The 23,857-nt window shown below is 39.7% G+C and overlaps 1 protein-coding gene across 1 annotated transcript in view; it reads left to right on the top strand.

Annotated features, from left to right (window-relative positions):
- FCHO2 (FCH domain only 2) overlaps nucleotides 1-23,857 on the top strand; it is a 106,353-nt gene that overhangs the window by 59,561 nt on the left and 22,935 nt on the right. The window contains exons 12-17 of the mRNA XM_015413588.1: nucleotides 2,005-2,059; nucleotides 2,169-2,347; nucleotides 3,791-3,802; nucleotides 4,967-4,991; nucleotides 14,156-14,198; nucleotides 15,921-16,015. Of these exons, the coding sequence (XP_015269074.1) occupies nucleotides 2,005-2,059; nucleotides 2,169-2,347; nucleotides 3,791-3,802; nucleotides 4,967-4,991; nucleotides 14,156-14,198; nucleotides 15,921-16,015 (409 nt within the window). The remainder of the gene's footprint in view (nucleotides 1-2,004; nucleotides 2,060-2,168; nucleotides 2,348-3,790; nucleotides 3,803-4,966; nucleotides 4,992-14,155; nucleotides 14,199-15,920; nucleotides 16,016-23,857) is intronic.

Below are 23,857 nucleotides of genomic sequence, written 5' to 3'. Positions count from 1 at the left end.
TTCCATGCATTCTAATCCACAACAGAGGTGAGTATTGCACTTCTTTGAAAACTGTCTCCCTTTAGTGAACCTCCAGCTGAAGACCCACTAAGTCACATATCCACAGTAAATGTCTTTTGACAGCAGCCCAAGTCATGCTTGTTTGGGAATAAACCCTGTTGAACTCAGTGGGACTTAACTTCTGAGTAATGAATTAGGGTTGGGCCATCATTGTTTCTTTGTCATATGGATACAAGCTAGGAGGGGTACTGTTGAAGACCGGATATCATCAGTGTGGGATCTATTATCTGGGGTTCCACAGGATGCAGTCCCCATACTATTCAACCGCTGTGTAAAACTTTTAAGGCAAATCAGTTGTAATTTTGGGACTGGCTGTCATTTATATGCTAACACCCATCTCTGTATCTCCTTATCCAGATCCCTTGGTGATGTGGTAGAGGTCCTGAATGGTCCTGAACAGACCTGTGTGTTGTGGTTAAATGGCTATGAGTGAATGAATTGAAAGTAAATCCTGGCCAGACCATGTTAATGATGGCTGGGAAGGCAGAGATCTTGAAGTACATTGTGCTTCCCTGCTTCAATTGGGTTCAGCTGGCCCTTTCTGACTCAGTTAAGAGCGCAGGGGTTATACTGAATCCAACATTACTACTGGAGAAATAAGTTAATACAGCTAGTGTTTTCTCAGTTTAGCCTGGAAGATGATCCCCTACCTTGACTTGGCCAATCTGGCCATCTAGATCCTTGCCATATTAATCAAGACTAGACTATGGTAATGCGCTCTACGTACATTTCCTCTTAAAGTCATCTTGGTGACTCCAGTTGGTGCAGCATGCATTCCAGAAACTATGCAAAACTGGATTATTCAGGAGGGCAGTTTTACACTGATAGCAGAGCTGTATGATAACGGAATGGTTCAGAAAGCTGCTTTAAGAAAAGGAAAAGGACTGTGGAGTGTAGCTCTGGGTATAATACATACTATCTGTTGCTGTATGTATTATCCTACTAATTTCTGTATCATTTAACATGTCATGCAAATACTTATGCTTTGCTTCAGTTTTATTTCAGATGTCTGCAATCCTGATCCTATAACATTGCTTTATTAGATGTCACATGCTATTGATTGTATTGACTTATACTGTATAATCCACCTTGAGTCTCAGTGAGAAAGACAGACTATAAATAACATAAGTAAATTAATAATTGTGCAATAGGCTGCTAGTGATAGACTGTTGGGTCACCATCAGCTATCCCAGATACCCCATCAGAACAGCAAGGGCAATAAAGTTGTCTAGTATTGAAGTTGTGAAAACTGGAATAATAAGTAATATTCTACAGGCAATGAGAGGCATCATATGCTTGTGTTACAATAAGAGTGTTTCACTGATAAAGGACATGCATACCATACATGCCAGATAGTGGGCTGAATTGAGCACAAAATTTCTGCTTGTTCTAGAGTTCTTGTGCTAGTGGAAATCAAGAAAAAGACTGCAGTAGCTTCTTGGCTATGTCAGTCTTACTGTATTCCTATTTACATTTCCACTTGCACCAAGATTTTGTGCAACCAGTGTGTACTGAAAATACTAGGTATTGCATAAGATCTTGTGCAAGTGGAGTTGTACTATATCAATTTATGTTTCTGCTTCCACATCACTGGATCCAAGCCAATATCTTTCAGTACAATAAAGTTTTGGACACAGATCAGTAAGAGCATCACTGGATCCAAGCCAATATCTTTCAGATCAGTAAGAGTTTACTTTAGCTCTGGACTCCATAGCTAAGTTTAGAGAAAATATTATCACTCTGTCTTGGCTGTCCAGCTGTTGAACAGAAGTTGTAAAGGTGAGTATTTATAATTGTTGCTAAGTACCAGCATAATTAAGATGGCTGCTGTTCACACACTTCATTGTACTTATAAAAAAGCTGAAATATAATCAGCCAACAATAAATTATTACATCCATTGAACAGTATTTTCAGAGCTACATTGTTCCATTTTTCCCCCCTAGAACATTCCGGATGTAGACGAAGAAGGATATAGCATTAAACCAGAAACTAGTCAGAATATCCTTTTGATTGTTATGCTTTGTAAGTGCTGTGTGTTTGTATCTACACAGAGCGGTAATATTATTCAGTAGCAGATAAATATACTTTTACCTTAACCGGGAATAACATACCAAAGAGAACCACTTCTATTCATCAAGTGATTCTGACTCTGAAGATGATGGACCAAGGAAGTTCCATGTGGAAATTAAACCTGTACAGCCAACCAGTAGTTCTCATTATACTATGCCTTCATTGGATGAACTAAAAGAATCAATAGGAAATATCACACTTTCACCAGCAATATCTGTGAGTAATCCATGCACAATCTTTTAGTATAATGAATACCAAAGAATCGTAATTCTTACTCTGTATGCATTTTAATCCATTTTGTGTACATTCAACATGAAATATAGAGCTCATCTGTCTTAACTGGATTTTAATGAGCTTCATTGGACAAATGAGCTTCATTGGACAAAGAGGATATTTTTGGGTATCAGGCTTCTTGAGCAGAAGCAAAGCTTCCATAATTGTCCTTTTCATAGAACATATTAGGAATGCAATAGTTCAGTAAAGCTATACTTGTTCTGAGTGAAATGTCAAAATCAACTACATAAGTCGGCAAGAGATGTTCTGTTCAAAAACCAGTCCCCTGGTTTCTGAACATATACTGTACAGATTTGTACGATGCGGCCTCCTACTCAGTGTTCCTGTACTAATGAGCATGAGATTGTAGGAAACGGACTTTAGATGGGGATCTTCTAATTTATTATGCCAATTTGAACACTGAATTCTATCACTATTTTTTTTGTTGTATAAATAATGCTGTGTGACGTACCAGAACATTTGTCTGACATACTCCTTTCCCTTGCCATTATGAAAACTGATGGGCTTTGTTCGATTCCTACAGTTTTTAAAAAATGTCCTCTGAAAAGTTACAAACCAAAAAAAAATAAAAAACAGGTTTCTTACCATCATGGCAATTACAGCTTGATTTGGACGAGCACCTGGCTGCCGCTGGGAACCTCTCTTGTCTCAGTCTCAGGGGGCTTGAGGCTATTGGAAGGGAAAGCTAAAATCCCAAAACCCTAGAATTCACTATCCCATTCTGCCCCTTGGCTTTCTCTCTGTTGGAGTAACTGTCCCTTTTGTGAGGCAGACTTTATTTACGAGTTCTTTAGAGATAAGCAATGCTCCCTCTAAGCGGTGGAGTCTCAGGAGCAAAAATTTTACGTTGTGAGCTACTGGCATTAAAGTTGCAGGCGAGTGATTATGCTACTGTATAAATTAGTTTGCTCTGGAGCCATCCTTCCTGAGCTAGGATAAAAATGTGTGAGCTGGGGGAGGCTAAAAAACTGTGAGCTAGCTCACCCTAACTCAGCTTAGAGGGAACACTGGAGATAAGGGTTTAAAATGTCCATCTTACGATGTTGTTAGTAATTGAAGTGTATTGAACTGCTTGTGTGTCAAATTTCAGCTGCTCTGGTGTTAAATAAGTACCTTGATTATTTAGATGTTCCCATTAGTAAAACCAGTGATCCATGATGATCTAGTGCTGTGATGTGAGAGATTTAATGGGGGGTGTCATTGGAACTTCTGAGAATGTCCACTTTAAGGGTAAAACTGTAATTTATGTTTAGGATTATTATATTTCAAATTGCAGCTTGATATGTCTTAAAGTACAGTAGTAAATATACAGAATCTTACATAATTATCTCTCTTCTTTCCCCACCTTGTTTTTGTTGACATCAGAGACACAGTCCTGTAAGTATTAAACTGTATTTAACTTTCCTTAATAAAGACTTAGTAGTGTGGGCTGATGACTATACTTAAATCTGTGCAGTTTCCATAATGATGTGCAGCTTTCCTTAATCTAACACATTAAATTTGTTAATGTTAATATGATGCCATGAAGTAGTTGAAAGTTTGGCCTACAGTAAACCTTTCCTTGTCTTGGCATTCAGACAAGAAAAACATCCTTAGCTGCACTGGAAGACACTTTCTGGCTTGAGTTATATAAAAGCTGAAAGAGTCTCAGTTTCCCAAGATGTAGCTGAATTCCCAATATTTTAACCTTAACTTTATACCTAGTCTGCAATGATACATCTCAGTTGGGGGGGAATGGGACTTTTTACCATATTTGTTTTTCTTCCTCCTTTTTCTTTCTTCTTTCTCTTTGACTTGTTGCTTTCTGGCTTCTTTTTTCTTCCCTACTCCACCCCCATTTATATTAAAAATGTAAGCAAAAATGAAAAGGGTTGTGATACTGTTACTGCTACTCACTTTAGGTGAGAACCCAGTTTTTGGTCACTACTGGTGAAATCAAGCACATTAAAACAGATATCAACCAATCATAAATAAATCCACAATTGTTGCTCCACACTTGCTAAATGTTCATATGAACCAGTCCTTTCTCAGTTTTACAGGAGAAGCTAATTCATCTTTTTTTTCCTTCCCTTATCTCTCCTTCATCAAGAGTCTGCTTTCATGTCAGCTCAGTACAGGCCTTTTTAGGGTAGCTTCTCACTGTTTGGTCCCCTGCACTCATATGTGTTGTACATGGCTAGTTACTTCAGGTGGACCGTTTGTCTCCTCTTTGTTGCAAGCTTCTACAAACAGTGGTTTGTCAAAGAGTGGAGAAAGACCAAAGAAGGATAGTTGATCCAACTGGCAAGTCACATGGACCATTCTATAGCAGTTGCAAGCAACCACCATTAGAAAGACATCATGCAGGAAGCAGTCCAGTTTATTGTATCAACTGTATATTCATGTTCCAAACTAAATCCCATATATCTCTATAAATTCCTTCTTTACTAATCCCAATATCTGGCATCAGTTTTAAATCTGTTTCCAACTTCAGCCAATCTCCTAGAATAAAAAGAAAATAATAGTTTGCTGAGCACTTTTTACTATTATCTTTTCATTCAGGCACAAATGAACCGAAACTCATCTAGTAAGTATGAATTCTCTGACCCTTAGGTATTTCTTATATTTACATGAAATTTATGCTTACTGTTTGTTAAAGTGTGCGTGAACAATCATGGTTTTTATAAGTTAAATGAAGCATATAATGTGCTGTCTAGGTATTTAAAACCAGCTTTCCTGTGTGTGAGAAGTTTTTTAAAAATGTTATAGCAATAGGTGCTGTTCTTTTCCCATAATTGCAAAAACTCACCTATTTTGTGGCATGTTATCTAGAAATCTGTAATATCAGTTTAATAAATAATAAATTGGCATTACATTATTAGTAATGAGACTCATAAATGTTGTGACACTAGAAGTACTATTGCATATTTAGTGCTAATCTTAGATTCTGAGTTTAGGAATAGGGTTCTCTAAATTACGATTTTAGCTATATCTATTTCATTTAGCATACAAAGCACTGTAAAACATTTATTGTCTTGATCTCCCAGTCTCATAGGATGCTACAAGACTGCTCCATCTTTGGGGAACTTTATTGTATTTTAGTCTTTTGTCTTTTGTTTATCTTTTGTCCTCTCTTTAATTTAGCCTTATTTTATTTAGTTTTTAGTCTTTATCTCTCTCCCACCTCTTTTGTTTTATAGACTCAGTTCCAAAATATCCTCTCCCTTCCTTGTCTGAGTGGGGTTGGAGTGGCATGAAAGTTGAATAGATGAAAAGCCTTTGAGGGAGTTTTGATTGTTAGCCTATTATCATTTAGCTTGTATGTGTTCATTTTGTTTTTAATCTGAAATGGTTGGGCTTTTTATAGAAACATAGAATCACAGAGTTGGAAGGGGCCATACAGGTCATCTAGTCCAACCCCTGCTCAATGCAGGATCAGCCCAGAGTATCCCTGACAAATGTTTGTCCAGATGCTGCTTAAAGACTGCCAGTGAGGGAGAGCTCACCACCTCCCTAGGCAGCTGATTCCACTGTTGCACAACTCTTACTGTAAAAACGTTTTTCCTAATATCCAGCCAGTACTTTCCCGTCCTTAATTTTTACCCATTATTGCAAGTCCTATCCTTTGCTGCCAATAGGAACAGCTCCCTACTCTCCTCTAAGTGACAGCCCTTCAGATACTTAAAGAGAGAAATGATGTCCCCCCTCAACCTCCTCTTCTCCAGACTAAACATTCCCAAGTCCCTCACCCTGTCCCCATAAGGCTTGGTCTCCAGGTCCCTGATCATTCTTGTCACTCTCCTCTGCATGCGCGCCATTCTGTCCAGATCCTTTTTGAAGTAAGGCCCCCAGAACTGCACACAGTACTCCAGGTGCGGCCTGACCAATGCAGTGTACTGCATGATACTTGTGATTATGATATCTTGTGATTTGGGTGTTATGCCTCTGTTGATACACCCCAAGACTGTGTTAGTCTTTTTTGTCACTGCATCACACTGGCTGTTCATATTTAACTTTCAGTCCACCCTTACCCCCAAGATCTTGTTCACACACACTGCTACTCAGAAGTGTAGCCCCCATCCATTATGCATGTTCCTCATTTTTGTTACCCAGATGTAGAACTTGGCACTTATCCTTCTTAAGTTGCATCTTGTTCACGTCCACCCACTTTCCCAGCATGTTCAGATCTCGTTGAATTTTGTTTCTATCTTCTGGTGCGTTCGCTGCTGCTCCCAATTTAGTGTCATATGCAAATTTAATGAGTAGCCCCTCCACACCCTCATCCAGATCATTTATAAAAATATTGAAAAGTACTGGGCCCAGAATCGAGCCTTGTGGCACCCCACTGGACACCTCCCTCCATTGAGATGAAATGCCATTGACAATCACTCTGAGTGCGGTTCTCCAACCAGTTCCCTATCCACCTAACAATCCCACAGGTCAGTCCGCAGTCCTTTAGTTTATCCATCAGAACATCATGGGGAACCCTGTCAGAAGCTTTACTGAAATCCAGGTAAACAACATCAACAGCATTCCCTCAATCCAGAAAGCTTGTCACTCGATCGAAGAAGGAAATGAGGTTGGCCTGGCAGGACCTGTTGGGGACAAATCCGTGCTGGCTTCCCGGGATCACCACATTGTCCTTTAGATGCTCACAGATTGATCCTTCTAAAATCTGCTCCAATTTCTTCCCTAGGACAGAGATCAGACTGACTGGCCTGTAGTTTCCTGGATCATCCTTCCTCCCTTTTTTGAAAATTGGGATATCTGCCCTCCTCCAGTCTTGTTGCATGTCCCCCATCCTCTAAGAGGTCTGGAAGATGATGGACAAGGGCTCTGCAAGCTCTCTAGAAAGTTCTTTGAGCACCCTTGGGTGCATACCATCTGGCCCTGGGGATTTGTACTCATTCAGTGCAGCCAGATGCTTCTCAACTACCTCTCTGTCCATGTCAGTCAGTAGCCTGGATACTGTGACTTGCCTACTACCATCTTTAGAAGAATCTGTTCTCTTCTAAAGGGAAAAAAACTTAAGGAAATTGGCATTGAGCCTTTCTTTTTAGTTCTCTCTGTCCTCTGTCAGGGTTTCTCCATTTTCACCCAACAGTGGGCCCATCCATCACATCCTAGTCAGGAGGTCTGTAGCAGACTTCAACCACAATACTGTTTGTCCCTCCTTCCCTTATCCTCACCCAGATACTTTCCACTAGGCTGTCACCCTCCTCCTGCAGTATTTCCTGACAAACAAACCCTCTTCACATACAGTGCAACTCCTCCTCCTCTTCGATCCTTTCGGTTTTTCTTGAACAACTTGTATCCATCCACTACTACTTTTTGTTTTAATTTGTTTTAATCATTGTTTTAATCTATTTTAATTATTTGCCCACCTTAGTTATTTTAACTATTTTTAATTATCATCCAATGAAAAACATCTGAGGGCTGCACTCCGTGTTCCGGTTTTATTTATTCTATTTACTATCTTCAGGAGCTGTTTTAATAGTATTTGCCTTGTCTTTGTTATCTTACATTAAAGCTGATTCTATTGAGTGGTGTGGTTGTTTTTAGTAACTGAGTAGTAGCATTGATAATAGTGCTCTTGTCTTCTCCACTCATCTCCTCCTCCTTCCCTACCTCACTAATTAGACTAGGGAGTGGTGAAAGACTAGCTTTCTGAGAGCTATTCTCCGTGTAGTTAACCTTTGTGTATATATGTTATGTGTCTGAAGTTTTTGTGCTGAATCACAGAGGTTTTATCATATACATACCAGATATTTAGATTTTTTTATCTTTTAGCTATATTTTACTTTGTTGTTAGTTTTTTTAAAGTACATTTTGATTTTCTTTTTTGTTTCTGTTTTTGGTAATTTTCTGTTTCAAACAGCCTAATTCAGTGGGCCAAAAAAGAGATGCAAGCTTATACTGTAAATAAAGTAGGATGGATAATTTCTGAATTCCTCAGCCGGCAACTAAAAATGGATTTCAATAGTTCTTTATCTTTTGACTCAATCCATGAAGAAGTCTCCTGACCCAGGGGGTGAGATTAGAGATGTGAAGGCCCGGAAAAAAAATGGAAAAAGTCGGGGGGAAAACTTTTTTTTCCTGTTTTTTTCCCTGAAGATTTTTTGTTTTTTTCCGAAAAATTGAAAAAAGAAAAGAAAAGAAAAAATGATTATGGAACGTTTTATTTTAACATGATGAATAAAATATTTTAAGACAAGGTGTTCAAATATTTTCCAAAACCAAACAAAAGTTAGTGGAAAGGAGGGCCAATATTAAAACCTTTTCATAAAAAGAGGTACATGTATTTATTAATAATAACAAATTAAAACATATATAGGGGCCCAATTACAACCAATATATATAAAACATAACCATAACCAGGGCTAAAAAAGTTTTATATATATTGGTTGTAATTGGGCCCCTATATATGTTTTATATACCTCTTTTTATTGATTATGGAATGTTTTATTTTAACATGATAAATAAAATATTTTAAGACAAGGTGTTCAAATATTTTCCAAATAATTTCAGATTGATCTAATTTCTGTGCACTGAGGACAAGCAAGTCCTAGGTTACAAACTGAACTCTCCAATGCAAGATGCATTTCTTCCTTTAGGAGGTGCTATTGTCAGAAGACAATAAAAAGGTTTCAGTTTTGTTTTTGCATGTGGGTGGGTATTCTGTTTGTAATAATTGTTTGGATACACTATATTTTTAATATGCTAGTTGTGATAATTTCATGCCAAATAAAAATGTCCATAGTCATATTTTATGTTCCTAAAGTAACAGAATGACTTTCAATCTAGAAAAGACAAAAGAAATGCTAATGTAGCATTTTTTTCAATTTTTCCGAAAATTTCCGTTTTTTTCCGAGCTTCAAAATTTCTGCAAATTTTACATCTCTAGGTGAGATGCCAGGTCTGAAACTAAGTAGGCAGGACTTGATTCTGGTCCTCTCCCCACTAGTTCTATCTTAAAGATACTGGCAGATCAGACTTTTCTTATATGTGATACCTTACAGAATATTTTCTCCAAGATACAGATAATTAGCAATAAAGTAACTTTCTTACAATCTGAGAATAATCCTGTTGTTTCAACTAGGGCCTTGCAAGGTAGAAAGGGCTTTAAGAAGGAGAAATCATTAGTTACCCAGCCAACTCAGATTGCCTTGAAAGTTTATTCCTTCAATGGTTTTATTCCCCTTTGGCATACTTTAGGCCTTGCTAAAGCTAACTTGAGTTAGTTGTTAGACACACCCATTGATGCCATTGATCTGAAATCTGTGGTGCTTCTACCGAGTCCATTAGGCATGAAGAGATTTTACTCTGGTTTTATTCCACAGAAAATAGGTTATTTAGGTAAGGAGAGCTTCCAGGGAAAGGTGTTTGGGCTACTTTCTAAAACCTTGAAAAAGAAAAAGCCAGCTTCTTTGGATGTTAGTACTCCTTCCCTTTTTGCGCAAAGGAAGTCTCCTGGCTCTGATTCTGTTTTTACTCGCCCAGTTGCTCCAACTAAAACCTGTAAAACTCTCAAGCCAAATGAGAAGAGGAAATCGAATGGAAAGCATGTTTTTAGATAAAGTCCCTTCTCATCTGATCAGTGTTTGTGAATTAGCAGATGATTTGTCTGCATCCCTGCAAGTGCCCCATCCTAAGTGCTCATTTAATCCAGTTGACCTGCTGCCCCCCATAACAGTTGATCTGCCTCCACCCTCACAAGTGCCTTTTCTTAAGTGTCTTTCTAACTCAGTTGACCCATCACCACCCCTAGACAGTTGACTACCAAAAATTGTGAATGGGGCTCTGAGGATACTCTCTTAGAACTTAGTGGGTTGGAAGGATCACATGTTGGATATATATATGATGATTGCAAGTGCTGGGTATTGTACAGATTAGAGGGGATGCCCCCCAGGCCAGGCTGGCATGCTTGGTGGCTACCTCCCTTGATGCCAAGGTTTCAGAAATCAATTGTCAGTCATTCTTGGCCTTACCAGGTCTTTTAATTATTGATGGTCTGTTTTTTTATTTATTTCTATCTGTATCCCTCCAGTTAGCTCAGTACAAGCTCTCTATTCAAATTGGACAGAATTACACTGTCTACTGAAGGACTCATCATGAAAAAGGACTCTTCTTTAAAAACTAGAGGTAGTCTCTCGTGTTATTACAGCTCAGACTTGGGTATCACATTGTTAATCATTGTACTCTAAGTTGAATCATGATGACAATCTAAATGCCACAATGTCTCTTGATCTTCCAGAATGGCAGTCAGTCCTATGTTCAGAGATAGTGAACCTTATTAAAAGACTCCATACTCAAAAGGCCACAGGCCCTGATCATATTCCGGCAGAATTTATTATTAATAACGGACTGGTGGGTGCCTCTTTGGTTAATCTTTTTACTAAAATGAACTCTACTGATGTGATTCCTTTTGAATGGCATTCTAGTTGTTGTTGTTGTTCAGTCGCACAGTCGAGTCCGACTCTTCGCGACCCCATGGATCATCTAGTATAATTGTCCAAATCCATAAAGCTGAAGATAAGGACAATCCTAAAAACTTTCAACCATTTGTTAGTTGTCAGTTGTAGGTAAGAGCTATGCAGCATTTTTGTTGAGCTGATTCTAAGAACATTGGTCCAGAACAGGTGGACTTCATAAGAGACATAGTACACTTGATCACTGTCATGTGTTATCCCTCTTGATTAGTAAGTATGCCATTTAGAGGAAGGGCTTTTATATATCTTTCCTATGAATTTGATTTCATATCTAGAACCTATGGGCTTAACTGAAGCAAACCACAATTGATAGGAGATTGTTGTGGTTAATTAAAAATTTTTATACTGATTCTACTGCCCAAGTGCGGTGTAATAGTGAGGGTCACTTAACTATGTCCTTCCCCATCGTCTGGGGGATTTGACAGGGGTGCATTTTAGCACCAGCTTTATTTAGTTTGTATTTGTCTGATTTGCCAGTTTTTAAAACTGATCATATTCTGCGTTTGCCTAAATTACTGGACGTTTCAGTCCCTCTTTTACTTTACGCAGATGACTCCGTTTTACTTTCCTGAACTCAGGTTACTCTTCTTCAGGCTCTGAAAGGTTCCATACTTATTGTTTGTGTGAGGAATTATCTATTAGTTTTACTAAAACTACAGTTATTAAGTTTGCATCTTGCTTTTCAACCAGAAGAGAGATATAGATAGTTAAATGGGTAGAAGATTTCGCAGGTTTCCACTTTAGGTATTTGGATGTTTTATTTCCTTCTACCTTGTCCTGGAGATACCATAAAGAATTGGTAACTTAGAAATCTGTGGCTATAGAGTACAGTCCTTGTTCCTTCGGGCAATCGGAGGTCTCCCCAGGTGCATTTCACCATTGGCCCTTCGTTATGAATTTGGTCTTAGTTCCATAGAAGCCTGTGCCTGGGTACATGCCTTTAAATTTTTTTGTTTCATCTATTTTTTGAGGCCCCTGCAGGTAGCTTGGTAAGTCTAAACCTCAGGTACTCTTATAAGGCTCCCTGGCTCCAGCTTTTTGAACAGAAATGGCCTCTTGTACATCTTAAGGTAGACGATCTTTTTCTTCCTGTATGAATCAGTGCAAAAAACATGTGGCCAAACTGATTTATGCCAGGAATAAGAGGTATACTCATTTTGATGCTCAGAGAACATATTCTTTGCTTGCCTTGGGCCTTCCATCTGAGAGTAACCTCCCTTCTTATTTAGATTCCTTGGTTAGCCTAAAGCTCTGTAGGATCTCTATGCATTCATGATTCAACTGCCCCTTTTCAATGGTATTGCTGGGTTGTCTGTTAAGGGTCCTTTTTTCAGGTTAATTATGTCCGGGCCCTGTCCAGTCAGTGGACTCTCTTGTAAATATTCATCCTCAGTGTCTTTTTGTGCTCCAATTTAGGCTGAAATGGATTATGCCGTGCCTGGATAAATGTGCTTCCTCTAGCAACATTAAAGCGAAAGTTTCAATTTCTCTTAGAGGATGCTGATTTCCAACGTACTTATTTTGTTGCTCAATTTCTAGAGGCTTCAGAGAAGTCTCAAAGGGAGGTGTTTTTAAACATAGGTTTTATTTCAGTTTTTCAGTTTTATTGTTCAGAATCTTGGCCTAAGAACAGGGAATGGAAGAAAAGATCTTCCTACAAGCCTTTTAGCGCAGATCATCTACAGTAAAATATTAGGATGAGGTTGGTAATAGTTCCTGGTTGTTGTTGACAGGATTAAAAGGTGTGAGAGAAGTCTATGCATTCCAACAATATTCCAGTGTTTCACTGGTCTGTATAAATGTTGACCAAATGGCTGGAAACAGCTCTGATACACTGCCAGAAGGTGGTCAGAACTTTGCACTTCTGTAGTAATTTTTGCAGGAGGGTGTTCTGTTCAAAAACACTTATAGTTTGTCTTAGAGTTATCTGTTAGGGCTACTTTTCATGTGACTCAATTCCATATGGAAGTAACTCTTGCATAAGAACTAGTCAGCTGTATAAGTTCACCAAAAGTGAAATTTTTCATGTGAGTTCTTTTTGATCACTCACAGTTCTTGCATGGATGAACCTTAATTTCCCTGGACTTCCTCCCAATTGCAGTTATCTGAGCTTCAGGAATAGTGTCCTAAAGAGACACAGGGAATAGGAGTGTGCATTCGGTATAAATCAAACTGAATAAATACCTGAAAAATACTTTATCGGTATTTTTCAGGTATTTATTCAGCCGAGTGCAGATTAGACAGTTTGATTCAGCTACTGATATAGCTGGCCCAAATAAAAGCTGATATTATTTGGCTTTTATTCAGGCCAGCTATATCACCGAGTCGTGTGGCAGGCTGACTTGGAGAAGGCATTCCCTTCACTCATGGAGGTGTGCTGCTGCAGCAGCATGACTCCAGGAGTGAAGGGAGAAGGCATCGAACTCCCCTTCACTTATGCAGGCGTGCTGCCACCATGGGTTTCCCGATTGTTTACCCAAATCCTAGTATCATACCAATAGTAGGATTTGGGAATTTCTGGAAATACTGATATTTTTTGGGTCCAATGGGCCTGAATCTGAAAAAAAAAACATTTTCCCCCCTGCACACCTCTAATAGGGAACTGCAGCTGGAGTGGGAGACAGGAAACTACAGGGTTTGAAGAAGCATAACATAGAACATGACTACATTCTTGCAAAATTGCTAAAAGGCCAACATTTAGCAAAGATTATTCTTTTTTACCATAAGCAAATCTTAGAAATCTTTGAAAATATGGCAAAACCAAATGATTTATGTGCTTGTCCATTTAAAAAAAGGTAAAGGTTCCCTTGCTCGAAAGCCAGTCGAGCCCGACTCTAGGGTTGCCGTGCTCATCTCCGTTTCAAAGCCGAAGAGCCAGCGCTGTCCGAAGACATTTCCGTGGTCATGTGGCCGGCATGACTAATCACCAAGGCGCACGAACGCTGTTACCTTCCCACCGAAGTGGTACCTATTTATCTACTTGCAGTTTCTTGCTTTCGAACTGCTAGGTTGGCAGGAGCTGGAACTAGAGACGGGAGCTCACTCCGTCATGCGGCAACTCGGGTCTCGAACTGCTGAACTACCGACCTTCCACAGCCTTCAGTTCAGCGTCTTAACCACTTGAGCCACCGCAGCAGTGTCCATTTTACCTTGACACTTATGAATTATGTCTATTAGCAGTTTACCATTTGAAGCTGTCTTTAAGTTTGTTGATTTTGGTAAATATCATAACTGTTAATTGTTGTCATATCTTTTTAATTAGGTGAAGAATTAACAAAGTTGAAACTTCCTGTTCCATCTAATGAGTAAGTTTCATTCTTTATGCTTGTTTTTATGTGAAGATGATGGAACGTTTGTTGGTGGTGATTTTTTCCCCCTGAATTGCAGTTGGTACTTGAAAAATTTGATAATCTTGTACTTAATTAAAAAAATATGAATTTAAATTTGCTTTATGTTACCTACTGAAGACTAAAGATTCTTATTGCCAACCATATGTAAGAACACCTGCATTTAAAAGTCAGTCCAAATTTTCCAGGGTTATAGAGGCAAAAAATAAAAAAGCCTGGCTGCAGGCCAGGGTTGAAAATAACTTGTTAATTTATTAGCAGTACATGGCTTTTATTTCAAGAATGCTGTTCTCATGCAATTGCATATGAAAAGAAAAGCTAAATCTGAAACTTCTACTTTAAATATCTATCATGTCCTAGATGAAAGTATGGATAATTTTACTGTGTAGCTAATTTTCTACTTTAATGGTCAGTTAGAATGCTTGCCATATCATAGTAAAAAACATAATTAGGTCTTCTTTTGACAAAAAAAAAACAGAACACAAATACTTGAAGTTAAATAACTCTGGAAAAATATTTCTTCTTCATGGTTTCTGTGCTTTCACACATATGGCTTTTGTGCTATGCAAAGGCAATATTTTGGAGCTCTAGCCAAAGAATTAGTGCTCAGATTGCTTCTTCTGAGGGAGAGTACTGCACCTGTGAGTGTTCTTTATGAGGAGAGCCAAGCACCTTCCTTTTCTGATCACCACAGTAGTAGCCATTCTGAGACTGTTCCCAAGATTTACTTCTTTTTAAAAAATTATGTTTAAGTAGGTGATCCTAGTTTCTACAATGATATAGTCCACAATTCTGGTGGCCATACTTCTCTGTTACTATTATCTTATTAACTTTCTTGGAAGCCAACAAATCCAACTGACAGCATAGGATATAAATATTTAAAATAAATTAAATCTTGGGGGGGGGGGTTGCATTCCATCGGTTGCACATAAACTTACTGTGTACAGGGTACTATGTTCCTTCTTAGCAGTTCCTAATGACTTTCTAGAACAGATAGCCATGGACAGTGTGCCTATGAAGTTCTAGATCATGAAGCAAAGGGAAACTGCTTTCTGAATACTGTGTTCAGTATTCAGATCTCTGAGAAGAGTTCATTTATAGAGATGTCTTCCTGGCTGTTGACCACATTCCTGTACTGGACAGAGTGAGAAAGAATGGCTAGAATGTTGAACAGTACTTGAATTGTTGGTACCTGCAACAAGTTATTCAAGCCAGGACCTGTGGTATCTTCCACACCTGGGCCTTCTATCTGAATGCCATGGCCCAATACCTCATCAAGGTATCCAGTTCACTGCATCCTTCAATGCGTGCAAAAGGGTATTTCATCTTACAAAAGGGTATTTCAGAACTAATTCTAGACTGAAGCTCTATAATGTTCCAAAGCTGATTCTGTATAGGTGCAGAACTTGTATGGTTATGATGACCTTTTGAAGAACATCTCTTAGAGATAAGGGTTGATAATTCCTTTTCTTGTTACCATTTAGAGTTTGAAAGACTTGCTAGTTTTTACTTTTACTTTGGTTACAATAATTTACATGAGAAAATATTCATTTTGAAAATATGTATATTGAACAACATCTGTTATCAGAGCCCTGAAAACACTTCAGTAACATGCACTTATACATGTGTGACATTATACATGTGTGACTTACTTCATTTTCTGATGAACTTCTAAAATAGAAAGGGGACCAGTGACCTATGGGCATGGGACCCACTCCTTAGAAACTCTGGTGACTCGTCATCCTTGACATCAACAATATCTTCATCCTCATCAGGTAAAATTACTGCTGCTGGAATATAATTTGTGAAAGTGTCTTATATTTTAATAGAAATCTTTTTTGATAAAGGTACCATAGGAAGAAAAACACAAAACACACACATTAGAACATAAGAGAAGCCAATGTTGGATCAGGCCAATGGCCCATCTAGTCCAACACTCTGTCACACAGTGGCCAAAAATACCAGGTGCCACACAATTACAGTAGTGTCTGTTTGTTGCTAATTTGTGCTAATGTTGCACTGTAAACATACTCTGTCGGTTGTTCTCGGCAGTTGTAAAAAGTTTGATTTAAAGAATTCATAAATGTTTCATTTAAGAGCATATTGTTGGTGTATACAAGAACAATCTAGATCGAACTTGCATGTCCTTAAGTGGCACTGGTTTTAATGGATATCAAATGCACCTCTGCCCAACGTTACCATGTTAGTTTATGTCCTAAAAAAGGATAACTCTGTGATCAATGTACAAACATCATCTGGTTTGAAAAATAAAGGCAAATTCCACCTTTTGCAATGTAATTTCATACCAATAGTTCCTGTTGCACCTAGATCCTCACCCAGCAAGTAACTATATTTGAAGATAATTTTAATGTGCGTGTCCCATGTCTGCCTCGGAATCCATTGACTGTTTGAGCTAATGATGGAAATGGGGGGGAGATGGGCATAACATTACAGCACATGGAAGAAACCGATGTGGAAACTGAGGAAACACCCTTAATTATGTTTTGTTGCAATTTTATTGAAAACTGTTTTCTGTGATAATGGTCAAATAAAACTAATGTACTCAGAAATGTGTGTGAAACATAATTCCTGTGCTTTTTGCCCTTGATAACTGATGTAATACAATCCCTTTCTTTAAAAGTTCTCATTGAATCTTGTCCAAAGATTGTATATTAAATGTCATCAGTATGTCGGGTAAAAATGGGAATTTGTCTGCTAGTAAGGAATTCAGATTCAGGTGGTATTGGTCTGAAGCAGCAGGAGTCCAGTGGCACCTTTAAAACCAATAAAGTTTTATTCAAGGTATAAGCTTTCATGCGCAAGCACACTTCTTCAGATACAATAAAATGAAAGTTACCAGTCCATACGTATAGGTAGATGGTGAGCAGTAAATTAGCATAGAACATAATCAAGATGTTTAACAGATTCAAGGACCAAGCAGGATTAACAAGCTTAGTTTATATGGTAACCATTTGTTTGGGTTTAATTCCAAGATAATACATAGTAAAGGAAATAAATATGTCAAAATTGGAGATAGATGGATAGATGTATCCTTAATTATGGAATACTAAGTGTAATTAACTGACACCCTTCCATTACGTTCTGTCTCCACTCAAGCACGGAGTACACATTTTATAGTAAGCTAAAAGCTTGGCAGTGAAATGTTTTGCATGCTAGATATTTTAAACCATGTCTGTTTTGTTTAGTTTTTAAATATGTCATCTTCATGAGTCCAGACATAGGGTATGTCATGTTACAACAGTCTCAAATGTAAAACATGACAGGCTTCATTTAAAAAAACCTGCTGTTGCTACTTTCTGTGCCACTGACCTCAGTAGGGGATTGATAAAGCCCTTCCACAACAATAAGAAGCATTTCTTCCCTCTGTAAAGCAGGGTCAAAAACCAACTTCTGGGGGCTTAATATGTTACCACATTCCCACAAACACGTGAACATTACATTCAGATCAATGTGGGGAATTAGCTTTGCGTGTTTGTGCAGGGTGCAGAAAACCGGGATCTTTTAACTGAAGGAGGTAGTTGTGACTAGCAAGTCTGCAGTAGGAATAGGATGACAGAGACCTGATTTAAAAGGAATACAGAGCTATTCAGGAAGTTGGTACAATAGTGTGTGGGGGGGTAACCCTAAGCAAATGCTGGCAGTACTAAATCAAAACACAGACACAGCTACAACAACCAGTCAGCCAGCAGAGCTACTTCAAATTGAAGCAGGAGTTACTCTTTGAGCTACAGGTGTACATGTGGTTTGGGAAACAAAGAGTGGGGAATAGATCAAGAGGAAGAGCAAAGATTTGCTGTTCTATTCTGCGAAGAAATCAGGGTGGGGGGGTTGTCTGTGGCAGTTCTGTTGGTATGCAGGGTCAGACTTCAGTTGCTTTGGTTTTAGAAGTATTTAAAGTACTTATTACTGTTTTATTCTCTCTGTAAGCCGCCCTGAGCCGGCCGTGGCTGGGTAGGGCGGGGTATAGATTTAATAATCAATTAATTAAATAAATAAAGCCTATGCCAGTTATATTGTTTTTTGGCCCATAACATAAAATGGGTTCTTTTCAAGAAACAAAAGATTGTGACAGAAGATAAACTGCCCAACTCTCAAGAATTCCTTTATCAGGAGAAACCTATAGAACTGACTAAACAGCACTAGGGACGGACAACAGGGAGGGAAGTTCTTGATTGAATTATAATTCAGGATTATGATGCTGAGTCATATATTTGGCGGGAGTCTTGGGGACAATGGGAAGATTTGAATTGGAGGTTCCAGACTGTCACAGGCACTTAATGTTCAAATTGTGTTAATTATCAATGGTTGCATATTATGTAAAAGACAATACAGGAAGGGGTGTCTTTGTCTTCTAGCCTGCCATGGCCTAATTTCTGTCATACTGTTGGTACTCCCTGATTTTTCCCAGAAAGGCCTCCTTGGAGGCATCTGCTGTGGTCATCCGAAGATCCTCTGCTGTGTTCACTGCTGCAAGGTTCTCTGTGAGACACAAAACATGGCAGTTGCTACCCATGTTCTTTGGTTTTTTGTTTTGTTTTGTTTTTTAGTTTTTTTAATACATTTATTTATTGAATAGTGGCCCCAGTCACACGGGCAGGAAACTGCGGGGGGGGAGCATGGCAGTTTGCCCCAGGGCAAACTACTGTGCGGTAAAGTGATCAGACCTACCGTGGAGGTACCGTGGAGGTTCCATGGGAAGGGAGAGGTGCCGATCGCATGACAATCCCACGCGTAAAAAAGAAGCACGCGGTGCGGCAAACTGGATGTTTTATTTTTCGTGTACACTGCGACTGCGCATGCTCCGTTGGGTGCTTGTGCGCATCCACGGAGACTTGCAAAAAACCCCACCTTTTTTGCAAGGGGACATGGGCGGGCGCCGGATGCCTCCGGAAATGCGATCAGACGCCTGCCCTTGCCCCGCAGTATCCGGAAACTAGTACCTCCGAGGTACTAGTTTTTTGCTGCGTGTTTTCGGCGGGAAGCCTCGGTTGCGTCACGGAAGTGCTACGCTTCCCAGATGTGCTGGTGAGATCGCGCCCGGAAACTCCGCTTGTCTTCCATCGCTCTAGCGTGGCTACTGCTCCGTGTGACCGTGGCCTTTATAAGCCTATATTGTACACATAAACATAAACAAGATCATAAACAAAATTACATATACATCCACTCCTCGAACCACACTTATTTTCTAGAAACACCATAATGACATTCCTGACATATTTTCCAAGACTAATTTTCCCTTCTTTCCAATCTTCATTTCTACTCTGTGTTGACTAAACCTTATTTTTCTATAGACTTTTGAGGTTTATTAAAGACTATTCAACACTTCTTATCCCAGCTCCTTTGTCCTGCCAGTTTTGTGCAATCAATATAGGGGTTTAAGTTCATAATTGTTTTGTTTATTTTTTATACTCTGGTTTCTCTTCAGATCGCATAAATCTTTCGCCTTTTTGCTACCCATGTTCTTTGTGTGCCTCATATAGGAATTGCTCATGGTATTGCATGTGGAGTATATACAGTCAGGCTGGAAGGGAGCGGGGTGCAGATGAACGGGGGACTAGCAACAAATGTATGCTTTCACTTTAACCATAGAACAATATCCATGCCCTGTGTACTTGAAAACTAAATGATTTGTTGGGCAAATGCATGTAAAAATAAAGCCATGTATTTCTGACTATGTTCACAGTCACACGGAAACTGTCTGCAAGGTATATTTCTTCCTTACCCTAATTAGTATGTAAAGGAATGGCTATTCTTTTAGATTGTGGCTTCATTTGCTTTGGTAATGAAGCACTCTAAAGAAAACTTACTTTGCAGTCTTCAGGACATGGTTTCTTAAAGTCTGAGAATTCCTTCTGTTGATGAATTCATAGACTCTGTGGAACAAATCCCTTCTGTCAGTAGATTCACTTCAAGGTGCTGGTTTTGACCTTTAAAGCTCTATATGGTTGGGGGCCTGCCTACCTGAGGGACCGCCTTTCCCCATATGTGCCCCAGAGAGCACTGAGGTCAGGGTCACACAAAATTGCCTGACTCTCCCTGGCCCAAAAGATGCCAGATTGGTCATTACGAGGGCTAGGGCTTTTTCAGTGGCGGCTCCACACTGGTGGAATGAGCTCCCGGAGGACATCAGGGCCCTGCGGGACCTTTTACAGTTCCGTAGGGCCTGTAAAATGGAGCTCTTCCACCAGGCCTTCGATTAGGAGCCGCCACTGACAACCATTGCAAACTGAACATACCACAGCCCTATGTAACAGTGCCGGACATGGCCTCTCTCCAGCGGACCATGTATAGAAATTTCCCGCCATCTATTTATATTTAGCACTTTATGTAATTGTTCGTATTGAAATTTTATTGGATTTATTGGATTTTAACTTGTGTAAGCCGCCTTGAGCCAGTTTGCACTGGCAAGGCGGGATACAAATAAATAAATAAATAAATAAATAAATAAATAAATAAAAGGTGGCCTCTTAAGTGCTGCTCTTGGGGGATGGGAACCTACAGGAACAGCATGAGGGAGAAGTCTGAGGATTTTGGTGAAAGGGACAAATTAGCAAAAAAAATCATGCACACACACAACACCATACTCCATCAGTGGAAATCTTCTGTGGAATCCAGCCCATACCATTAAATATGGAAGTATTCCATGACTATCCAACTTGCATTTTAAAATTCCTGTTGCTTTTTTGGAGATAGATGAAGATGGTTAGCTGTGTTAGTCTGTCTGTAGCAGTAGAAAAGAGTAAGAGTCCAGTAGCACCTTTAAGATTAACAAAATTTCTGGTAGGGTATGAGCTTTCGTGAGTCACTGCTCACTAGCTGTATCTGAAGAAGTGCTTTGTTGTTCAGTCGCACAGTTGAGTCTGACTCTTCACGACCCCATGGACCACATCACGCCAGGCCCTCCTGTCTTCCATCATGCTCCAGAGTTTGCTTAATTTCATGTCTGTTGCATTGATAACACAGTCTAACCATCTCATCCTTTGCTGTCCCCTTCTTCTTTGACCTTCAATCTTTCCCAGCATCAGGGTCTTCTCCAGTGAGTGCTCCTTTCTCATTTGGTGGCCAAAGTATTTGAGCTTCAGCTTCAGTGTCTGGCCTTCCAGGGAACAGTTAGGGTTGATTTCTTTTAGGATTGACTGATTTGATCTCCTTGCAGTCCAAGGGACTCTCAAGAGTCTTCTCCAGCACCATAATTCAAAAGCATCTATTCTTCGACGCTTGGCTTTCCTTATAGTCCAACTCTCGCAGCTGTACATTACTAGAAGTGCTACTGGACTCTTACTCTTTTCTACTGGTGCTTCTTTGTTCAGATGTTTTTAACAGCTGTGCTTCACGGATCATTGTGATCTTTGTTTTCTTCATTATCATTTTAAATTTATTAATTCAAGAATTGGCAATGCTGCTGAAAAATGTTTCTCATGCTACTAGGCCATATGTGTGGTGTAATTTGCTCACAGATTATTGATTTTATGATTACTGACTTCATATTCTATAACTGCATTCTTTCCTTTAAAAATTTGCTGTGTATTGGAATTTTTGTGAACAGTTGTCAGCAGGGGTATGCAAATGAGTGGAAGAAAAATTCTTTAAGAATATAGTTGACTAAGTGGAGCGCTGCCTTTTTTAATGCATCCTGAATCTTGTGTGTGTTATCAAGAACAACCTACAATTTGAAACATTTTTAAAATACAAAAAAAATTGTACTTCAGCAAGATTGCATTAAGACTTCTTAAATATAATGGACAGGCTCCACCATCCCCTCTGCCTCATGTACAAACTGGAAATGCTTCCATGCACGTGGGGTGGGGGAATAGAATCATTTATTTCTAGCAACAGCCCATTGTGCAACATGGGGTACCAGTACAGGGTGCTCTCAACCTGAAAGGGGTGCTTTTCAGAGGGCATGGCAGCTGTCGCTGGAGGAGGAGCTACAAAAGCCCTCATATGCAAGTGGACTTTATTGTACTTTGGGTCCTGGCCATGGTGCTGAAGATTGGGGAAAGTTTTTATATGCATCTGTGAAAAACAAAATAATAAAATTTAACCAGATCTCTGTACTTATATAACAGAAACACTCACTCAACATGCTTAATCTACATAGGGCAGACCTTAAAACTAAGAGGACAAACTAACATTAACATCCCTTTAGAGATGCATTAAACAGTTTCTAAAAATTTCATTTAATGTTGTCTAAACTAATATTTTTCAATTTTGGGAAATATATATATATACTCGGAATAAGGCTCATTGTGGAAATAAATATGAGGTCTGGGTGGGTGCCCTGGCCTTGAGCACTCTGCGTCAATTTGCTGTGCTGACCTCAGCAGGGTATAATGACACAGAGTCCACCATTTTCTCCAGGGGAACTGATCTCAGCCATCTGAAGAGCAGTTGTAATTCTGAGTGATCTCCAGCCCTTGCCTGGAGATTGGCAACAATGGTTTCTTGGGAGGAAATGGCTGGTTTGGAGGGTGGAGTCTACGGCATTGCACCTATCTGAGGTCCCACCCCTCCTCAAACACCACCCTTTCCAGGCTTCACCCCTCAATGCTCCAGGAATTTCCCAACCTAGAGTTGGCAATCATATTTCCTTCCTAGCCAGCCATCAACGTACCGTTATCTGCCCCTCTGACTTCAGGTTTCCATCTCCTCCCCCCTCCCTGCAGCCTCTACATAGGAAACGTACAGTCTTTCTCCACAGTGGAGACCAAAGCAGCTTACATCCTTCTTCTCTCCCCCTTTTGATCTGCACAACAACCCTGTGAGGTAGGTTAGGCTGAAAGTCTATGACTGGTCGAAATCACCGACTCAGCTTCCACAGCAAGAACCTAGGTCTCCTCCTGGGAAAAATAACTGCTTTTGAGTGTTGACTCTAAGGCATATTCAGCTGAGGCCTCTCCCCTCCCCAAACTCTGGCTTCTGTAGACTCCACCACAAAATCTTGAGGAATTTCCCAGTCTGGAGCTGGCAACCCTAGTCAGGATTGGCCCCAATAAGTTCGCTATCAAAGCCAAAGTAGGCCTGGAAAGGGCCTCCTGCCCCTGCTTTTTTATTGAAAGAACCAAGCTTGGTTGCCTAGCAACAGCCACTGAGGGGAAAGTAAGCCATGCAGCAGTTTTGGCAGTTTATTCAGACAGGGAATGGCCAAGCCAGAGAGTAGCGGACCCGGCATGCAGCCAATGCATTCGAGTAACTCTTGAGTGGCGGTTGATGGGCCAGTAGCCGATGGAGCGCATAGCCAATGGGAGAGCCAGAAAGTGCCAATTAGCTGGGCTTTTATATATATATATATAGGATTTTCCAAATGTGAAATCACATGTTAGGAAAGAATTCCAGAATCATAGTTTGCCTTTGCCTTAAAAGTTATGCTTTCACTGGTAGCAGTTTTTTTATTATGTATGTATAGCCTGCCAGTTCCAGGGGTTCATGGCAGACAGTGTTTCATGGCTTAAAAAGTGGTGCCTTCCTGTCTCACACACAGGATTTTCTCATCACCCAGGAACCACACATGCAGATTGGATGCAGCACTTATCTGCATCATGATGCACATCAAGATGCCCTTCTCTGACTTCCGGTTTCAGCATTTTGCCACTCGG

The sequence above is a fragment of the Gekko japonicus genome, unplaced genomic scaffold (assembly GCF_001447785.1).
Source record: "Gekko japonicus isolate JY-2015 unplaced genomic scaffold, Gekko_japonicus_V1.1 scaffold318, whole genome shotgun sequence".
In the NCBI taxonomy this organism is placed as follows: domain Eukaryota; kingdom Metazoa; phylum Chordata; class Lepidosauria; order Squamata; family Gekkonidae; genus Gekko; species Gekko japonicus.
Note: the sequence above shows the minus strand (reverse complement) of the source record. Positions and strands in the feature narration are given on the sequence as shown.